General features: G+C 36.7%; 1 protein-coding gene across 5 annotated transcripts in view; it reads left to right on the plus strand.

The window, feature by feature from the left end:
• Positions 1-21,908, plus strand: part of STXBP5 (syntaxin binding protein 5) — a 116,978-nt gene that overhangs the window by 22,851 nt on the left and 72,219 nt on the right. For all 5 annotated transcript variants that reach the window (XM_050893450.1, XM_050893445.1, XM_050893446.1 and 2 more), the window contains exons 3-4: positions 9,256-9,337; positions 10,203-10,303. In XM_050893450.1, coding sequence (XP_050749407.1) covers positions 9,256-9,337; positions 10,203-10,303 — 183 coding nt within the window. The remainder of the gene's footprint in view (positions 1-9,255; positions 9,338-10,202; positions 10,304-21,908) is intronic.

Consider the following 21,908-nt stretch of genomic DNA (forward strand, 5'->3'; position numbering starts at 1 on the left):
TTTAAGCCTCATCTGCAAGTTAAGTGTTGAAGGATTGTGTCCAAAGGGAGGAGCTAATATCAGTACTGAAAGATAGACCACAGCAAAATCTGGGGGAGAAATTCATACATGTGACCAACTTAAATTTTAATTTAAGGTGGTCTTAAGATCTCTTCCTCATCCAGATCTACCAGCACTCTGTTGATAATGTTTTTAGTTCTGTCTGCTTTAGTCACCTGCTTTTTATGCCTTCTTTCTCAAAGCAAGTGAGTAAAAGTTATTATATGAAGAGTGATAAATTGAATAGCAAAAGTGAAGGATGGGGCAAAACCCCATTTGGGATAAGAGAAGAGTTAAAAGGGATTAGTAGCTAATTTGAGAAATAAGGCATTTGTGCCAAAAGGAAAGATGATGTGAGAATAACAATTTCTGTAAAAGGAGAGAAATATTAACTGAGTGATAGCAGAGGATCGGGGCGGAGGGGGGAAGTGTAGCTTATGTAAGTTGTAATAGTACCTGTGGTCTTATTCTACAGGGACTCAGCAGACTAGACTACAAACTACTCAGTTCGTAGGGAGGCGATTGAAGAATGGGCTTGTATTTGAACAAAGTTGAGATGGAATGACTAGTGATTACAGTTAGTGTCTTCTGTCATGAATATCCAGTAGTCAGTGACTTGAAAATAAGTGAAGAGGATTTGTTTGGCAGGCAAGTGTTAAGGGAAGTATTTTAGATCATGCTGTGTGAATGAAGAGAGACTTCTGGACCTAGCAAAGAATTGCTTTGCAGTCAGAAATCAGTGTTGATGGACAATAATTGATTGGGCAAGGATTGGCTATGTTCTTTGAAAATGTTAAATTGTCCTTCTTATTAGATAATATCTATGGTTCTTTATGCTTTCATAAGTTAAACTAAATAGATATATAAATTTACTTAACATCTAGTTGAGAACATTACATTTGTTAATGCTGCTGTTGGCAATGTCTGTACAAAATATTTGGACACTGGGAAGAGACATCATTCTTACTCCAAGTATTCCTCAGTTCTAGGAGCATAGAATTGCCCTGCCTTTAGTCTTGGCCAAGAAGCTATGGACATAAGAGGAAAAGCCTGGTTAATTATTAATACTGTGATATAGTATGTGCTACCAAAAGGATGGATGAGGTAGGATATCTGTAATAACATGTTAAAATTTGACATTAAAATTAGACTGGTTTAAATGGGTGACAGATGAGCAGGACTTGGAAGCATGCAACAGAATACAAAGATTTTTGCCTCTGAATTTTGATGAAGATCTTTCAAAATATGTAATTATTTCCTGGGTTTACTCCTCTGTATATAGTCTTTGGAAGAACTTCAGTGAGTTAGCAGTTACCACCCATTTCACTGCATCTTGTGTAGTCAGAGGAGCCATTATGCAGATGTATTTGTAGCAATTTCCTACTCTTTCCCCTTCTGTTCAACCATTCTTCTTCCCTTCCATCCCACCCAAAAAAGTACCAGCTTAGTCACCTTTTTTGCATTGTTAGTGCTGAAATACAGCTTTTAGACTAAAGTAGTGGAACCTGGATCAGAAAACAAAGTGAGTAAAATCAAGGAAAGCCTGTAGCCTTGTTAGTTTTTTGAAAATACTGTTTAGTCTAAATTGACGTTTTACCTCTTCATTTAACAGCATGCTTTGCTATCTGTGAATTGTGCATATAGAAACTTATCATTAAAAACAATTTTGTTTCTTGTTTGATTTTTAAATCACAGATTTTTAATCCTGTTTGCATTTGTACTACTTAATTACATCTTGTTCTAACAAATGATTGCCTCTCACTGGCAGCTATGAGAAAATTCTACCAAATACAGCCTTTACAGATAATTTGCTGGCACTTTTCATAGCTGTTTGGGAAATACTGTATTTGTGCATATTTATGTAAGCAACTTTGAAGTTTAAGATGTACTTTGACTCCTAGCTATTATCATTGTTAGAAAATGGATCGGATATAAATAACTGCTCACTATCAATTCCCTATCAGTATCTATGCAAACTAGTTCAATAATTGTTTAATTTTAAAATATATAACTCATACTAATTTAAGCAAAAAAAAAGATTTTGTGCTTTAAAATTGCTGCAACTTCCTGTATACAGAAACTAGTTAATGAACTTTAACTGAGTTCAATGTACTTTGGTATTTTTCAAAACAGAGCTCCTTTTTTCAGCCTATTGGTCTAAGATTTTTTTTTTAAGTTAACGTTGAATCAGTTGGCTTCTGATGTTTAAAGGAGCTGAGCATTGTTTTATAAACAAAGTGAATACTTAGGGCAGTTGATCTGTGTTTGTGCAGGAACTGATGTTATTGGTAGCTGGTTTGGAAGTTGAGAAATTCAGCTTCCAGGCAGTTGTGTAGTCACCACTTCACTGGAATTTCTAAAGCTGCAGTAGCAAACAGCAGTAGTAGTTTGCTGTAACCTGTTAAGCTAATATGATATTTGTAATGATATCTAACATCAACTGTTTAAATACCATACCTGTTGTTGCCCCATTCCCCCCAACAGAAGAAGGACAAATGATATGCTCCCCCCACTCCCTAGGAAAGCATGAACTCTTATGAGTGTCAGGAGATGTAAAAACTGCTGAACTCAAATGGTATTAAATAATTTCATGATAATGCATCTCAAATACTTTTTTGGACAAACACAAACTATCTGAATGCAGCTTCTCAGCCTTCATTATTATTTAAAAAAAAAACAAAAACAAAACACTGAACAGTCAATACCATTGCGCTCTCAAAAATATTTGGGAACTTTGTATAATGTTAAGATTCCTAGAAAATGAGAAAAATAATGCATTTTCCAATATTTTGGCATGTAAATGATCTCTTCCAGTTTATCTTCCTGTCTTCCCCCCTTCCTTCTCAAAGAGAAGGGAAGACCTTTGGGAAAAACTTTTTCGTAACCTTCCAGCACTGAGATCCTAGCCTCTTCATCTCTGAGGTGCCTTGCATTATTTTCATCCTTATGACTAACAATGAAGCTGAATGTAGATTATTTTTTTTTATTTTATTTTTATTGCCTGGAAGTTATAGTTCTTTACTTTCTAGGGACACTTGTTTTGGTTTCCAAGTGTAATATGTATAATATGTAATGTTGACTTTTTTCTGTCCAAGTAATGAGGTCAAACTGTAGATATTGGCTAATTTGCAAGTGCTGTGTGTGCACGGAAGTTGCAGCCAGTGTCTTCTGACTGTCTGGTGTCGTCCTTTTCCTTATCCTGTTTCCTTACTGTCAGTTTTCTTGCCTTCTTACTCTCCTTAGCTGGCAGAAGGAGAATGCATCACAATGGCCTGGCTGGAATTCCCATGGTAAATTGTTACCAGTAATTTGATAGTATTTCCACCTGATGAACTTTAATCTCAGTTTTAAAGCCCTAGTTTGTTTTTACTTGGTGCTGTTATTTACATATAGAAAAGTGGATCTGAAATGTTAACAAATATTATTGTATACTTCTGCAGACTTAAATACTGCCACATGGGGAGGAATAAAGACCCACTTAGCTGAGTGATATAAACGCAGCAAGATGCTATGCAGGCCTAAAGCTTTAGAAGGAAACTCTATAAACCTAAAGTTGTTGAAAAACGGTGATGGGATATACCATGTCAGGATTGATATGAAGTCTAAAACTCTCCCAAAAGTATTTTGTGGATTTTTATTTTATCTTGTTTGGTAATACACGGATGTGAAAGGTCAAAGTTTTGTAGAGTGTTAACTGTAGTACTTTCTGACTTTTTGAATAACTCTCTCTTGCTAAATAGCTGTGTGTCTTGATAGATTGTTCTTTATGAGATTGTTTCTGTGAGAGATCATGCTTTTATATGTGCAAGTAATAGTACTGATTAGGTCTAGGTGCAAGTAAGATTGACAAACAGTTAGGAAAGTTGCGTGAAGCTGCTCTTGTACTGCTTTAGTCCTCCTTAGATACATCACCAGGACTTTATGGTACTCTCTAGCTTGATGTAAATTAAGTCTCTGTTTTTTACCTGTTGTTGGATTGCAACCAGACTTGGCAATGGTGAGTAATACCAGACAGACTTTTAATCTTTATATACTTAAAATGCTATTTGGAAATCTCACCATCATTGTGTGTTTTTTCTATGTTACGATAATTCTTGGGGACCACAGTCAAAGCACATACAAAAGTGGTAGCTCTGCTGCCTATAAAAATAATGCAGGGTCTGATTAAGTAAAGTGGAAAACTGCTACATAGCAATGACTATAGTAAAACATGCAGGTATAATATGCAGTCCTGGAGAGCCATATGCTACAGGCTGGTATACATAAGAATACTGGGAGTAATCTACTGTCCTTAGTGTTTTGTATGTAATTCAGATCAGTGGTATGTGTTTTCCTCTAGTCAGAAATCAATTTTACATCAAAATTGTCAAATGTTTAAATACTGTGAGGTGTTACAGCTACAGCTTTGAGGAGTATCTAGGAATGAATTTTAAAAGCTGCTACAGTTTCACATTTGTCTTAAAAATCTCGAGCTATCGTAACAGTGGCAAATCTGATATAGGAACATCGTCTATATCTTGTGCTGTACTACCAAAACTTTTTATAGCAGTGTAATGACAAGAAGATGCAAATATCTGTGGTGATAGTTTGGAAGGTAATTTATATTATAAGTGTGTCTGTCTACATAACTGACTTATGCTAGGGATTGAATTGATAGCTACAGTTTTTGCAACTGTCTCCTATGTCAGATGGGTCAACCACAGGTGAAGAACAACCCAATATTCCCTAGGTCTACTTAGAGTAACTTAAATTAAAGAATTAAAAAAAGGACTGCTTTTCTGAGGCTTTCATAAATATTCTGGAATTAGTTTGTTCTTTCAAAATGTGACTTCTAATGGCAGCTGTGCACTGAGTTGCTCTTATGTAGATAAGCTATGAATAATAGTAATTTTTAAAAAGAATATTTTGCAGGGAGAACTCACATATTGCTAATTGAAATGCTTTAATTTTGCCTGGGAAAAAAAAAAAAAGCGTAAGCTTAGGTCTGAAGCTTGTTTGGAAAAAAATATCTTTGGAACTGTTGCCGTTTCTGACAAATCAAAGTAAAATCAGTGTCATTATGTAATATTAAATTAGCGTGATACTGCGCTTTTCCTATGTACGACCTGCACTTCTAGCAGTTATGAAAATGAACACTGAGGTTAGGACACGAGTACGTTATCTCTTCCTTCTCTCAGCTACACCTTTTGTCTCTTACTTGCTTTTTCAAAGAACATGCAGTGAAGACAATGAAATACTTCCAGGGTTAATTTCCTAATGGCAGTGGGGAACACAGAAGCAATATTCAAAGGTACAGCTGAGAAGCTGCTAATTTATCCAATTTGTTATTATTTGGAGTAGGGGATGAAGCAGGAATAGTCGAAAGAAATGCTTGGAATTGAAGGAGGAAGGATGGGTCCTTGATTAGAAGACTGCTCAGAGCAGACTATTTCCTCTAGAGCTACCCTAGTCTTTGGCAGAGAGTTTTTTCCTGTCTACAAAATTAAAATGCTTTGCCCATCTTGTCATTATTCATTATAATTTTTGCCTGTTTTGGGGACTACTATGTGGTAGATGATCACTGCTTTAAGGCAAGAGAGCTCACTGTACTAAGCACACGTACGCAATTATAGAGGATTTGGACAAACTCCATTCCCTGGGATGCTGCCTGTTTTGTGTGGTTGAGAAATGCTTAACATGTACTGAAACAGGCATGTATTATTATCCTTCTACAGTCAGTATTTAAGTGACGTGCTTTTTCAACTCGGCATACCCTGCAAAACTGGGAGGCTTTGCATTGCTTTAGAAAAGAAGATTAATGCTGTTTGGGAGGATGATATTAATTTGAGATGAGAAGAATAATTTTAGCTACTAGGTGAAAAAGTGAAGATGACATAATCCTTGGGTAAAGGAACTAAATGGGACTAGCTGCAAGGGCTATTTTTATTTTTTTGATAACTGTAAGCACTATAAAAAGAGGTCAAACTCTATTTTCAGATCTGCATATGAGGCTTCCACTAATTGTCAAAAAGAAGAAACTTGGTCTGACTGTTTAAATCTTGTGTTTACTTACTCCCAGTGCTGCATATTTATTGATTTCTGGAGAGAGAACTGGTTCAGGTGTCCTGGAAAATGCAAAAGGATTTTTTGTTTAAAGAAACGTTCAAGTGTAATGTGGTTGACACCCTGGAGGGAAGGGATGCCATCCAGAGGGACCCTGACAGGCTTGACGGGTGGGCCCATGAGAACCTCATGAAGTTCAACAAGGCCAAGTGCAAGGTCCTGCACATGGGTCGGGGCAATCCCAAGCACAAATACAGGCTGGGCGATGAGTGGATTGAGAGCAGCCCTGCAGAGGAGGACTTGGGGGTGCTGGTTGTCGAGAAGCTCAACATGACCCAGCAATGTGCATTTGCAGCCCAGAAAGCCAACTGTATCCTGGGCCTCATCAAAGGAAGCGTGACCAGCAGGTCGAGGGAGGTGATTCTCCCCCTCTACTTCGCTCTTGTGAGACCCTACCTGGAGTACTGCATTCAGCTCTGGGGCCCCCAACATAAGAAGGACACGGACCTGTTGGAGTGAGTCCAGAGGAGGGCCACAAAGATGACCAGGGGGCTGGAGCACCTCTCCTGTGAAGACAGGCTGAGAGAGTTGGGGTTGTTCAGCCTGGAGAAGAGAAGGCTCCGGGGACACCTTATAGCAGCCTTCCAGTACCTAAAGGGGACCTACAAGAAAGCCAGAGACCTTTTACAAGGGCATGTAGTGATAGGGCAAGGGGTAATGGCTTTAAACTGAAAGAAGGTAGATTTAGATGAGATATTAGGAAGAAGTTCTTCACTGTGAGGGTGGTGAGGCACTGGAACAGGTTGCCCAGAGAAGTTGTGGGTGCCCCATCCCTGGAAGTGTTCAAGGCCAGGCTGGATGGGGCTTTGAGCAACCTGATCTAGTGGAAGGTGTCCCTGCCCATGGCAGGTGGGTTGGAACTAGATGATCTTTAAGATCCCTTCCAACTCAAACCAATCTATGATGATTCTGTGATAATATTGAAACTTTTACTGACTAGTTATAACAGTACTTCCAGAAATATTTGCATCAGAAGTGCTTAAAGAAAACATTTGAGGGATAGAATTTGAAGATTGGAGTAACTTGAGGAATCCATGGGCTTCTCACTTTTTCTCAGTCATACTCCTCTTGTTTTGAGGCAAGGTAACTGTAAAGCCTCAATTCCAAATAAACTCTGGGTGGGTGAATGAACAAGGGTTACATTTAATTATGTTGGAAGCTGATGTTCAGGGGAGGGGCTGGGGAAATCTTCTTTTGTTAGAAAACTACCTGTGTCAGTGCAAATAAATAACTAACAAGTTTTAAAATTCAGTTCCTGTAAACATCTGAATTTCGCTTTCAGAAATTGCTTTTTGTCTATTTCTGGAAATAATTATTAATTCAAGTGAATGCAGGAACATGAGCAAGGCTGAAGCAAATCTGCCCTGAAACTTCTGGTATTCCTTGTGGGGATATTTTTTCCAATCTGGCAATTTATTTAGTCAATCCATAGTTAATGCAAAAGCAATGATTTTACATTAGAAGTACTCTGAGTTTGTGTAGGAAAGTATCATTTATGGGGACAACCCCCTATCCCCCCAAGTTTTAAGCTCTGTTTTTTTAAGAGCTATAAACTGTCAGTGGAATACAGGTGACTTCTTTGTACAGGAAACATGTTGATAAGAATTTAAAATACAAGGGAAAAAACAGGTGATGCAAGATGGCTCTTTAAGCCCTTCCATGCCAGAACAAAATTAAATTACTAATTCTGTGCGGGGAAGAAAGCTGGTGATAAGTTTTCTGGATTATTCAACATCTGTTTAGTATATCTCTCATCACTTAGCTGGGTGTTATGCAGATTCATTAGTCTAGGAGAAGGATGTGATTGAAGTTTAAAAGTTAAAATATTGCAGTGTGGTGAAGCAGACTTGTTCCCACTGTAGTTCTACTTACGTTTTATATTGCCAGCTTAGAGGTGGAGCAGGAGATGTATTTGAGTTTTGATTTGCATGGAACCTGATAGTTTCTTCAGCCTTTCAACTGTCTCTAGTGTGAATGCATTTTTTTTTAAGACTGTTTGTATCCACTTTGGTTTTGATCAACAATTTCTCAGTAAATGGAAAACTTGCAGAATGGGTGAGAATTGTACTGTTTTATTAATTTCTAGTGTATACTGGGAGAACAAATTTTACATTATATTCCCTGTCTTGCATACATCTTTGGAATGATTTCCTTTGTTCCAGAAACTAAGGTGCCTGTTTAAAACAAGAGATGTTCAGCTCTTTGACAAATTATACTCTAGAAGCCCTGGGCATACTGTAATAATGAAATATTGACCACTTTGCATAATTCATCTGGACTTGTGTTATTTCTGTTCTGTCTCCTAGAGGTTGGAGAATTTCCTCAATTTCATATCAGAAGAAAGGGAATAACATTTGAAATACAGAATCTTTGCAACTAATAAATGAATCAAGTATGGAGAAATGAAAGAATCTGTGCTGCTGCTGCTGCTTCTATTTGACATTCATTATGGAAGTATAGGACTGATATATGTGTGAGAGGGAAAATGAACAAGCTTTTGTTATCTCATAGTTGGCATGAATCCAGGAAGTCTTGATACAAAGATCCTGGAAATTTACATTATATGTAATTTTCTATTGACTCCTCCATATCTTGGCTACTGTTCTTTTTACCTGTGTCACAGCAGATTTTTTTTAACATGCCTTGCATTATTCAGCTCTTCTTTCATTTGTAAGTAGTGTTTAAAAAGGAGAGAAAGCTCCTTTAGCACTTGAAAAATGTGATCATTTATGGTGCTTATTTAGATTAACTTCCTTTTATACTAGTCCTGATATTTAACACTACTAAAATAACAGCTTCATCATTCTCCATTATGTTCTCATTGATGAGGAATCCCTTAACTAGAAGTTAAGCCGTTATACATAATTTTTGTATTCTGTGGGGATAAATAAGATGGGCCTTTTAACTTCTTTGTGTTATTTTGTGTTGTTTATAAATGATTTTTCTGGTGATCACTCAGATCTACGTGGTTAAATATGTTGAGTTGATCTAGCTAGAAGCAGGATGTTAACCTGTTTGAATGTGGTATTAGTGATAGTGACAATGTTGGTTATGGTGTTTAGTTTTTTCCTATGTTACATACAACAATTATTCCTTAATGGTACCAAATTCCAGCTTTGGTCGGCCAGGAGTTGAATGCTACTGCCAACATGACAGTGGAGCTGCAGTAATCCAGCTTCAGTTCCTGATTAATGAGGTTAGTAAAATGATGTACACATTCCATAATTCAGAGAAGATACAGAGTGTATTTTCTTCGATTTCTCATTAGCAGGCATCAAAATCAGCTAACACAAGTGACTCTTAGCATGAATGGCAAACATTAATAACAACTATAAATTAACTTTTTTAATTTTGGAAAATGCTTGACTAGCTGCTGAAAATATCTTTGTTTCTAGAGTACTCTTTTTGCTATAAGCAAGAACTTTTTTCCTGGGAATATTTATTCATGTCATTGAACATTGCAAGTTATCTCTTGAAGTAGTGAAGTATGTTTCAATAGTACTAACACTTTCAGTAGGGAGTTAATTTTATTTTGATAGAGTTACTGTTTTAGGCATAAACTGAGCGATGATCCCTAATCTGATGCCTCAGTAATTTCAGGTATGTTTTTTCTAGGGGTGTAGCAGCTGAGATCTGACAGCAGTGATGTTTTTGAGCTAGCTGGGGCCAGATTTGTAGAGGGACTTCTAGGTGAGGAGTGGTGAAGTCAAACCTCCCTAGCTTTGTCAGCACATAGATATTAGCGGTTGAGTTGATTGCTTAATTTGTCTACAGAGGTGGGCATGAGGGAACTGATGTGCGCACACCAGAAAAAGCTTCTCCTTCCCTATCACCGCTCAGTATAGCACTGAACCAAATGTGAGTGAGCTGAATGACATGTGATCATATCAGTTATCTCATTACTACTACTTAGAACTTATCTGTGCTATGGTGTTGATGCGCATGCTTATAAATATTTTTTCATCTTGGTAGCAAATATGTAATATATTTCCACTATGATGATGATATACTGTTACTAGGGTTATGAAAATAAATTGACTAAAACTTTTTCTTTCTTGTAGGGAGCTCTTGTGAGTGCCTTGGCTGATGATACCTTACACCTGTGGAACTTACGTCAGAAGAGACCTGCTATACTTCATTCACTCAAATTTAACCGAGAACGGTAGGGATTGGATTATTATTGCTTTGCCCCTTACCATCAGACTGTGTGCTATTGTAAGATCAGATTTATTAATGCAATCCAATTCATAACTTCTGAAATAATTGAAACTGGATTTACATTGGGTTTGAGTTGCAGGCTGTTAGGGCCCAAAGTACTTGTGAGTAGACATGCTAGTGACATAAACTGAGGTGACTTTTCTATCACTTTGCATATTGCATTGCTGAACATCAATTTTCCCATCTTTAAAATGTGGAGGGATAGAAGACTTTCAATGTGTGTCTCCGAAGGAATTTTGGAACAAAAGAAAGTGTGTGTGTGTGTATGTGTGTGCACCAACAAGACAACAGGAAAACTAGTTCAACTTTTTAATTGGAAGTTTTTATCCCCTTGATGACAAATCAGAATTCTGCAGTGTTAGAGCTCCTGTGTGTATCAGAGAAGCTGAAAACAACATGCATTTTGACTAACAATTTTGAGACTCAAGTAAGAGCGTTGTAAGCAAGCTAGGGAGACATTTTAGACTAATTTTCTAAAAGTCAGTTGATGAAATTTCTGAAAAAAGTGTCCCTTTTTTTTTTTTAATAACAAGTAGTCCTTCCCTTTTGGGAAGTAGCCCTTCTTTTCCAGTATGGGTAAAGTCTCAAGTGGAATGCTATGTCTACTTTTGAGCAGTGTGCTTCAGAGATGGACTGCTTGGGGAGCTCAAAGGATACTAGCAGGAACACAGAATAATGTGACTTGTACCTCTGTTGAATAGAGCAGGAAGTAATAAGCTTTAAGTAACGTGTAGCAATAGAAAGAGGTAAGTTAAATATTTATGTAAAACCTTCTAATGTAATGTCATACAAAGTGCTAAACAGACTGTTTGGTGGATTATGGAGTAACCTTGTGGTTTTAAAGAGCAGGTTATAAACAAATTTGTCAGGAATAGCAAATACAGATTACTGGGATTCTTGGGGTAGAGGACTAGGTGATTCTAAGTCCCTTTTGAGGTTGTTTCTGTGATCACTGTGCATAAACTTTTTACCAGCGCCTGTAGGGATAGGACAAGGGGTAATGGCTTTAAACTGAAAGAGGGTAGATTTAGATTGGATGTAAGGAAGAAGTTCTTCACTGTGAGGGTGGTGAGGCACTGGAACAGGTTGCCCAGAGAAGCTGTGGATGCCCCATCCCTGGAAGTGTTCAAGGTCATGTTGGACGGGGCTTTGAGCAACCTGGTTTAGTGAAAGATGTCCCTGCCTACAGCAGGTGGGTTGGACTAGATGGTCTTTAAAGGCCCCTTCAGACCCAAACTGTTCCATGATTCTGTGATTCTAAACTGTTATGCACAAAATAGAAAGCTCTGACAGAGCAAAATTCTCTGCCCCACAGGAGTGATGATGTTCCTTTATGCATCATAAAAGTCAAATGGAGAGAAATGCAATTCACAACCTCTAGTTTAATGAGGATTGTCCAACTATAGGAGATGCAGTGGTGTATCCAAACCGAATGTTCTCGCTCTCCCTTCCCCCTTCTTTATTAAATGACTTTTCTCTTACCTGTGGCACCTACTTAAGTGTCAATATAAATTTTGGATTTGCAGCCTGAAACCACACTTGGACAATGGCTTCTAACTAATGCTTTAAAATAGATATCTGAGGAGGCGATTCTGATCGTGTGCAAATCTGTTGGAAGCTGCCTTAGAGTCTTAAATGTATGGATGTCTTTGGTTAAACAGAGTGGAAGTTTTAAACCATCATTTTCCTGTAAATGTGGTGTTCTCACTAGCAAAACCTGTCACAGGGAATTGAACTGTGTGTACTCTTACCAGAAAGACGGGCGGGGGTGGAAAGGAGTCTAGGTCACTCATGTCACTTCAGTGGTTGTATTTATTACTAATTTTGGACAGAGTACTGATTTTTCCAAGAAAGCCTGTGCCTTGCTAAAATAGGTAATGAGAGCACCATAGTTACCAAGGGTGGTGAAGGTATAGTTTGAGACAAGGGCTTATTCTTCTACTAATCTTAATCTTAAAGTATCCATTATAATAGCATATAGAAGTAGCCAGAACACTTAAGATCCCAGAACCGTACATTGTCATAGACACTTATTAAGTCATGATGGATGACTGTTAACTGTTTTCAAATATTCTGTTTTCTTTTGACTAGTTTATAAAATAAAGCTTTATAAAATAAAGTGTAATCTCATTACTAGGGAATTATTTTGATTTTGAACTTTAAAGAATTGCACAAATTCCCTATTGAATAATTCTAAATAGATGTCTTTATAACACTAAGAATTCTTAGTAATTAGTTATACCTAATAGGCTTGATATTTATGTGAATTTGAAGTAAATGGGCTTTGCTTAGGTCAGTTTTATGATGTGTATTTACTAAGTTTATTGAGAAGAGTGTTCATGAATTAAACTGGGTCTTCTCAATTCACAAGCGCCAAGTTGTTAGATACCTAATTAAAAAAATCTTTTAAATAATTTATGTTGTGGGATTAAGATTTGCTCATAAGGATAACTAACTTCTCAAAGAGGAATTACTTAAAATATTAAATACTACAACTGAGCCTTGTAGCAGTATCTTCTCTAATGATACTTTAATTTGCTGGCTTGTGTAGGGAACTTCAGTATCTTGGAAATTAGTTTGGGTAAAAGAATAAGTAAGTTAACAAACTGGAAAAAATGTCTTTGGAGGGGAAACAAAGCCACATCTTACTACATGACTGAAGCAACTATTCCAGTTATATCAGTATTTGCTCTAGGACTCTGTAGATGCTAAGGTTTAAAATTATATACCTGATTGGGAGTACCTGGAAGTGTGTTGACATTGTGGAAAAGCAGTATTTGTGTCCTGTTTAATAGGAGTTGGGCTCAACATGTCACAGGCCGATTTTTATTCAGATTTTGTTTCCAAATCAGTTTAATGTGTAAGGATTAGATGTGAACTAGAAGGTTGTTTGTAGCATAGAAAGCTAACTGTAGCAGTTAGCTACCCAGATTAAAGGATATTCTAGTCTTGAAAACTATTCTTGAACTATGTTAAAAAAAAAAAAAAATTATAAGGCTATGACTTGTTAATGAATTCTGTATTCTCATGGCACAGTCTTTTACCAGCTCTGGCTAATTCCCTGCTTTTAGCCATATGGAAGAATTACTGCCTAGTGTTTTAACAATGATATGTCTAGATTTCATATTTGTTTCTCCTGTTGGTAATCTAGTTTGGCTAGCTTACTGTCGGGCCTGTTTTGAACATCTTTCAAATAAGGAATAAAAACCAGATATAGCTTGTTTATAAATGCTTGTGTCATGTGTTAAATATTTTGTATACTTACCTGAAAATTGAATTAGAGTATTAAATTATCTGTAAATTAACTCAGAATGTAATCTCTAGTATATGACTGGCAAGTGTTGTGAATTCTTGCTTTTCTACTCATGAATTTTAAGAATGGAGTGGTGAGAGAGTTGCTTTTTCTTTTAAAATAATTCTTTGCCCATTACAGACTTCGTTCTGAGCTGTGGAAAATGTCTTCATTGGGTAACTTGCCGCTTTTTAGATTTGAGCAAAACATTTTTCTAAAAGTAGTGGCCAGGAGTCTTTAAAGATGCTGCTTTCTGTTGAATCTTTAAATGAGTTGTGTATCTGTAGATAAGAAACTGGCCATTTAATAGATTCATAGCTCTTGACTGCCTTTTGTACCAGTGATGGCTAGTAATTTGAAGCAAGTCTTCTGAACTGGTGATCGATGGAGTTTTTGATGTATAACAAATCTGTTAGTTGAAATTACTGGCAGATGTCAGAAGCACAGTGCAAAACAAGCTAGTTTTGCAAATTTTCTAGCCTTTTGTTCCTGTTGCATTTGTGTGGGTTTTGCAGCTGCTTCGTGTTCTAGTTAGCAAACAGAAGTTAGATATTAAACCAGTGTCATACTAAGCTTGGCCACTGTTCTTTGACTGTGGTAAGTGGTATATAGGGGCCAGGAAAAAAATGCAAAATGATGCTTACATGGCAGGAGTTGCTTGCAATGACTTGTCATGCAAGTTAGAAGTGTATAAGTAGTACTTCTTTGCAGAATGCACAATTCAGTGTGTGAACTTATTTAGTATCCTAGGTTTTGTACTTCTCAGATTTCTTCAGTGAATAACAATGTAGTTTCTTTGTCATCTGCATACCTGTATAAATACCTTGTTGTGTGTTCACATGTAATGCAAGTCTCATGTCAAATTTGTTTTGACTTAGTAGCAAATGTTAATGTTAGGCTAGATTAACTCTGAAATAAGCATAGTTAACACTTCTTATTAGAGTAAATATTGAAAGCATGTGGTGACAGATATCCAATCTGGCTTTAGTTTTCTTCCCATGCAGGAACTATTAAACTTTTTGCTGATCTAAGGTGTGAAAGGTCAAACACACATCACTAATGAGCCAGGGACTTTCACAGAACCAAGTTAAGAGAGGGTGAAGTGACAGACTAACTTGATTAAACAAAAAAGAAAAAAAGTGGTGTGGGATGACAAATTTGAGTCTCCTTTGCTGCAAACCAAACCCCAAATTAATCAGCTTTATGTACAAGTATGAAAAATTCCTTAGCTAAGATTTGCATCCTTCCTGAGCTGAGATTCCCTGTTCTAATGCCAAAAGAAATAGTTTACTTGGTTTGTGACTTACATAAAGACAAGAATGAGAATCATAGCATAAAAATAGAACTGAGCGTTTAGTGTGTGAGTGCTTTGCATATTGATCACTGAATGCATTGATAGCATTTTAATTTTTAATATGTCAACTTTTGTGCTGTGGGATTTAAATAGTTTTCCTCAGCATGAAACTGCACAATTCAGGGTTGCAAAATTATGCTTTGAGTATCACTGGCTTTGTATCCTCCTGTAAAGAGCAACTTTAGCATTGTGTTTAAAACACAGACTCTGTCTACAGTGAGTGAGTGAAAAATCTCACTTGTATTTACTTCTTATTAATAAACAAGACTTAACTTTTATTATGACGCATACCTTACCTTGTTAGATACTGTAACTTTGTACCTAGCCCATGCATTAGCAGACATTAGTTGTGAGCGAATTTTTCCTTCCACCTCACTGGATTTATAAACTGACCAATTCTGCCACTTTGTGGATAGCAGAAGGACATAACAGGTTTTCTTGCCTGTGAGAGCAGGTGATGATAGACATTGTTTGTGGGTTTTTGGTTGTGTGTTTTTCTTCCCCTTTCTGTGTATCAATGTCACTCTTCCAGTCTTGGAGGGCTGGCTTTTTCCCCTTTGTCCTATGTGTTTTGGAGTAGGATTATGATATAACTAACAGATTACAGATACATATCCAAGCAATACCTCTGAGAAGTTAAATATTTGGAGTATTTGCAGAGTCAATGATATAGCAAGTACAAATTTAATATGCAACACAACTAAGTTTTTCACATGTAACTTAAGTTTTTTACACTTTTTATACTGGCTTTCTTCTTGAGAGTGAAAGGAAATGATCACCAGGTCTGCTTGCCTTTATGGTGTCGTATAAAGCCTTCTTTTACCTGGTGGGCTTAAAAGTGTTACTCAATGGTGATCCACTAGATGATGTAATTAGAAGGAGTTTTATCTTGTTTCAAGAAGTTAGCAGGAGAAAATGAACTTCTTGACTGTCTGGATTTGCTGCAGATGTGAATGTTTTTCATGCAAGATCAGATTCCTTTGAAAAAGGTTTTCTTGAGGCTGCGCATGCACACAGAGTCCCATGTGTCGGTGCGATTGATGGAACTGCAGTTGCATCAGTTGCCTTCTCCTGCCTTTGGCACTGAGGCAGAACTGAAGTGCTGAGTCCTATTACTCTGAGATTTCAGTTTCTAAGAAATAGTTTTTAAAAAACTGTCCCCGTTGTCCTGTTAGCTGTTTTTGTTGCGCGCTGACTTTCACAGTGGTATGAGGCACATAATGGCCAACTGCCACATTCCTGGGCAGAATTCGACCTCTAGTCTTTAAGCCCTGCCTGTCTGACAGACTTTTTTCCATCAGTGATGGGCGTAATTCTTCTGTCTCCTGTGGGAAAGCTACATATTTGACATGGCCGGTTTTTTAAGTTGTAGTGTGTGACTTCCCAGATGAAATGTTCAGCCTGAACTGCATGTGTTGAGAGCAAGCTACCAAAGTGTCTTCTGATGCTAAAGGTCTGGTTACTTTTTGAATTGTGTCAGATATACCAACAGGAGCTCATAAATATGTAGTGCAGGGGGTTTTATCAGTGGTAAGAGATCCTCAAATCTTTAGGATAGTTGGTGTGAATTTCTTCAATATTGAAAAATTTTCTTAGTTTTCAAATCAGTTGCCTCAAAAGGCATGTGTGCATTGGTCTTTGTCTGCATTACAAGTAGTGAAGCAGCCCTTTTCTGTTTGTGCGTAAGTAAAAACATGGAGACGCCTTCTAAGTGAAGTACAACTGAAGCTTGAAAAGCCATCTTAAAACGGAGAGGTGAAATGTGACTCCATAAAGGAAAGAACGTGTAAGCCATGAAATACATTAAGAACATTTTATTGTAAATGTACAAATACCTGCAGCAACCTAAAAAACCTCTAAAATTGAGCCTTTTTCTGGAAAATTACCTAAATGGCCCCGGTATTGATCACATCGGTGGTGACAATTTTATTTCTGTTCTTGGCTCTTGCTTCCCCATTACTCCATCTTGACACCACTAGTGTACACCACAACTCAGATACTGCGCATAGGTACTTCTCAGCTGCCTTTAGAGGCAGCTCTTCAAGTGAGCATATTTGCAGAAGCATCATTTAGAGTCCTGTTATGGGATATAAATGGAATTGAAGTACCTGGTCCAGTTTCTATGATATACTGCATTTATCCACATGGTCTTTTGGGGGGACAATTTTGGGATGCATTGAAGAGGAATTCTTCCTCTGCATGTGCCTTCTGCCCCTTCAGGCCTTTTTCGTACAGGTAGGTATTTTAAGCTTATTGCAGTTATCAGATCTGGCAATAGACCCCTTGCAGCAGTCTGGCAAAATCACAGCCACTGGTTGCTTCCATCAGGATGTCATTCTGATACTGGCTTGTGACTTTTTATGCCCATTGAAGACTTGACAAGAGACCATGGACATATAGGATAACATAAGAATTAAACTTTTTAGCTTCTGAATTTTACATGGTGGCTATCTCATGCATGAAAGGTTGAAGATAGAGGTATGCAGAATACAACTTTGGTAGCTTAACACTTTTAGAAAATTTTTATTTTGCGTATACAATAATGATCTGAGCAGCTAGTGTAATTACAGTAACTGCAGACCTATAATGATAGCCTGAGGTTCTAGAAATAGTTTTAGTGACTTAAAAATAAAACCTGTTATCAGTGTTTGTCATTCATCAAAGTATTTGTCACTGTGCTTTGTTAAAGCAGTGGAAAATTCTGAAGAACATATAATACTTTGTAATGCAGTAGACTAAGGAAAGGTAAAGATTAATTTAGAAAGACTTCTGTTGTCATAATAATACGCTCAAGATAACAGCCTGTCATTTTTACTTAATATTTCCCTTAAAAGCCTAATTCTTCAACTTACATATTAATTTAATAAATTGTATTCTTTGATATTTCTGTAATTAAATTCCTCTAGGGAATACTATCACTTGTTATAATAACTATTTTGATATACATTGTGAAACAACCACAATTAAGATTTTTCTTAACTACCTTTGGCAGAATATCAGAAGACACATGGTCTGCAGTTAAGAAAGGAAATCCTTTCAGTAGGTTTACAAACGGCTTCTTAAAGACTCTCCTGTCACTGCTAATACTCTCCCATAAGCAATAGCACAAATTATATTTTACGTACAGTAAGAACAAGAAATATTTTGTGAGGGTTTTCCTTTTATCAATGTTTTCCACTGCTAGTGTAACACTGAGTTTTCTGTATATAATTTTGTTTTCTTGACCTATTGGTTCAACTCTTACAAATTCATTTCACAGGAAAGTGAAATTTCTTGTGGTTTTTTTTTTTTTTTGGAAGGGGGCGACAGGGGAAGGAGTGGCTTTGCAAATATGTATGCAGTGAGGAGGCAGATTTTGTGCTTAGGGAAAAATACAGCTACAGTAGAGTTTAGAACTACCATGGCTGTTTTGGGGTTTCATAACAGTACCTCATTTTAGCTGTGAAGTTAACATATATTAAAATCATACTGTAGATTTCAGATTTTTTAAAAAATCTCTTTAAAGCACTCCTTTTTTTCTATAAAGGGATTTTTTTTCTTTGTACAGGTATGGGAAAGTGAAATATTTAGAATAAAGTGCTGTGCACAATACTTACATTATGCTAAAAGTTCAATCCCCTTCACAAAATGTACTATACTTACTGCAGTAGCTGAAATTTCCTTGGAGATAACGTGAGGAATCTGTTGTGCCGTAACAGAGCTGCCTGCAAAAGCCTGCTTTCTGTGAACACTGGTTCAGACAGTCCCAGGCTGTCTCTTTAGATGCACAAAACTGGTCTATTAATTTTCATAGATGTTTCTGTTCTAGTATTTTTGGCCGGAATGGCTTGATACAGGAGAGGAAGAGTATGGTACTCTGCTTTTGACTGATACATTGTTTTCAGGCAGTTGAGGTTTGTGTGCAAGAAAGACTTGAAAAAACTTTTTGCTTGGATTGAATGTCGTTTCGATCTGTTCCCAACAATTGATTGTATTTTCCACATTTATGTACGTACCTATTTGTGGGTAGGGAGAGAGGGGGAAGAATGCTTGAGTTGTAGAAATGGCCAGAGCATTATATGGCAACTTCCACTTCTGTTGATCTTAAAATATGTTATGGGTGGAGTATATTATTCTAATCTTGTGGTAGCAGAAAGATAGGTTTCTGAAAGAAAAATCTGCATTTTTCAGAAAAAAAAAAAAATGCTGTCCTTGGCCAAGTGTCAAATAAGCAAATATTGCCTCACCACCAAGAAGACCCTGACCTTTTGTTTCCATCTTCCAAAACAATTTGAATCCCTTTAATCCTCAGTCCAATTTTCAACGGAGCAAGTGAGGCCACTGAATGTAGCCTGTATGTTGACATGCTAGTATGTCATCACTGGTCATTCAGATGGTCGTAGCTTCACTGAATTTTAGTTTTTAAGAGGGCTGTAACATTTCCAATGTTGTTTAAAATCTACATAGTTTAAGGTGAAGCCTTAATCACTGAAGAGAGAAGCTCAGTACACGGACTTTAATGTTGGAAATGTTATTCTGTAAATTGCTAAAATAAATGCAGTTATCTGAAATGAATCACTTTAGACAAAAATATAATTGAATTTCTGAAAGTTGGAAGACATACTTTTTCTATTAAGAAAATAAATAGCAAATAAAATTATATTCGCAAATGGAGTAACATTTACCACATTCAAGGTGAAATGGTGATTCATTATAGCAGGATCAATATGACAAATTCCTTTTGGATTTAACTAGTCATCAGTTGTTCTGTGAAACATAAAAGCTCTAAGAATATTTTTTTAGGTTATATAAAAATCATACAAGACTTTCTGATTGTAGAAGACTGGTAAGAGCACACTTTGAAGGATAAGGTTAAGAACCCTGTTTTATATGTGCGTATACTTAACAATTTTGAAGTCTCTTCAACCTCCTGCCTTTGAGAGTTTGTAAACATTTTGTGAAGTTACTTGTGCAACTCTAATTTACTCTTGGTGTGGAATCATTTGATTGCTTGCTAACTCTTGACAAAATTAATCTCACTTGCACAGAGGAGACAGTACATTGAGTATGGCTGCGTATTCAAGAAGAGTATCAAGAGTACTGAGGAGCTGGACACTTGAAGTGTTGGCCTTTTGCTATAGCAGTCAAAGTTGCAGCCCCAACTTATAGTTTTGCCCACCTTTAAACGACATGAAATAGATTCGTTTTTATAGTGAAAGTGTTGGACAACTGTAATTGACAATATTAGCTCACAGATGAAGACAGATAGGCCCATGACCCTGCTCCTGAATATTATTTCTGGCTGCTAGGCCACGTTTTTAGATCCAACTGATCTGGCTGCCAGCTGCTTCTGGCACGTGGAGTCCTGGCACGAAAGGAAGTTGTGGTGTTGCAGAGTGCTGAGGGTTTATGTTTTCATCCTGCATCTCTTTCCCCTTCCCTGTGACCTGCTTGTAGTGGGAGAGCTCTGTTACTGGGCAGTAGGGTTTTGGGGCCTGCCTAGGAAGTGCGTGTACAGATGTATGTGACTCAGCTTCCAATAAAATATTTTTTTCAAGGACATTGGGGGAACTCAAGTCTTTAACCTGTGGTGTTTGCAGATTACTGTGCTTAGTAATAATGTTACAACCTCTAAGTTCAACGAGTTGGAAGAGCATTTTAAATCTTGTATATAGTCCTTTTTCTGTGAAACATCAAAGAAAAAAGTTAGTGTAGCCTTTTGGCTTAAATATTCGAGCACAAGAAATCAAGCAAGTTAGAAAATGGATGAATTAAAGATTTGCTTGAGCAAACTGCATTGCCTAACGAGAAATGAATTAGTGATATAAAAACTGAAGTGGTACACTTTTGATCCAGGTAGTATTACTACCGGAGCCTTAACTTTTGAAACCTGTAATACAAATTAACATCTTTTCAGCCATTAGCAATTTTTTTTATTGCTGCTGTTAAGCCTTTGCTTTTGTACTGAGGTTAAATGTGTATATACAGCATCTAATGCAAAGGATCTAAAGCTGTTCTTTGCATAAATAATTATTAACAGGCTTGTGAAGTGATGCATGGATTTGGCAAGAAGGGAGCCCAACTGGGAGAAAACAAGAACAAAAAATGTGTAAAGCTAAGGATTAGAGCTGACAGAACAAATTGCCATTGAATAATTATTTTACCTTATCACTGAAACATTTCTGAAAGCCCAAGTTTGATAGTCCAAGTAGTTTTGCAATTTTTTGCAATATTGGACCCTATCAGATTAAAATGGCTTAGAGTTTCCAGAAAGTTTCTAGAGTCTAATTTCAAGTTAGTATTTCTGTTGTATAGAAAAATCAGATAATTTAGAAGCTTCAGTTCCTACGGACATTATTTCCTTATCAATTTTGAAGAAACAGTAAACAATAAGCAGGACCCAAGAGGACAAATAACCAAATTTTCAAATAGTAATATTTGCACTGGAGCTATGGTCAAAGAAGAGTTCTCTGCTGGTACAAACAGTCTTTAGCTTTTGGATTTTGTTCAGGTACTTCCCTCTAGCAGAAGAGAAAACTATAAGGCAGAAAATTAAAACATGGTTTAAGTACAGTAATAGCCCCAAATTTAAACTACTTTTAAAATTACTTTTATAATTGTTTAGGATTGGTTTTAGGTTTGCTCTTTAGGGGATACTTTGGGTTACATGTAAACTTACATTTCTTATGCTTTATTTTCTGCCTTTGTCTTCTCACTTGAAAGCAGCTTAATCTGCATAAGGCTACTTCTAAAAATCCCTTGTTCTTTAAAACTTAAAATCAGATAGATTTCAAAGGGAGATTTATAGATTATAACATAGGAGTATTGTATTTTAAATTTTAAATGACAGCAATCTTGAGCAAATACATTCAATATGATAATTTTCAAAGGTGGCTGTGTGATTTTTATCTGAATGACTTAATA

The sequence above is a fragment of the Gymnogyps californianus genome, chromosome 3 (assembly GCF_018139145.2).
Source record: "Gymnogyps californianus isolate 813 chromosome 3, ASM1813914v2, whole genome shotgun sequence".
In the NCBI taxonomy this organism is placed as follows: Eukaryota; Metazoa; Chordata; class Aves; order Accipitriformes; family Cathartidae; genus Gymnogyps; species Gymnogyps californianus.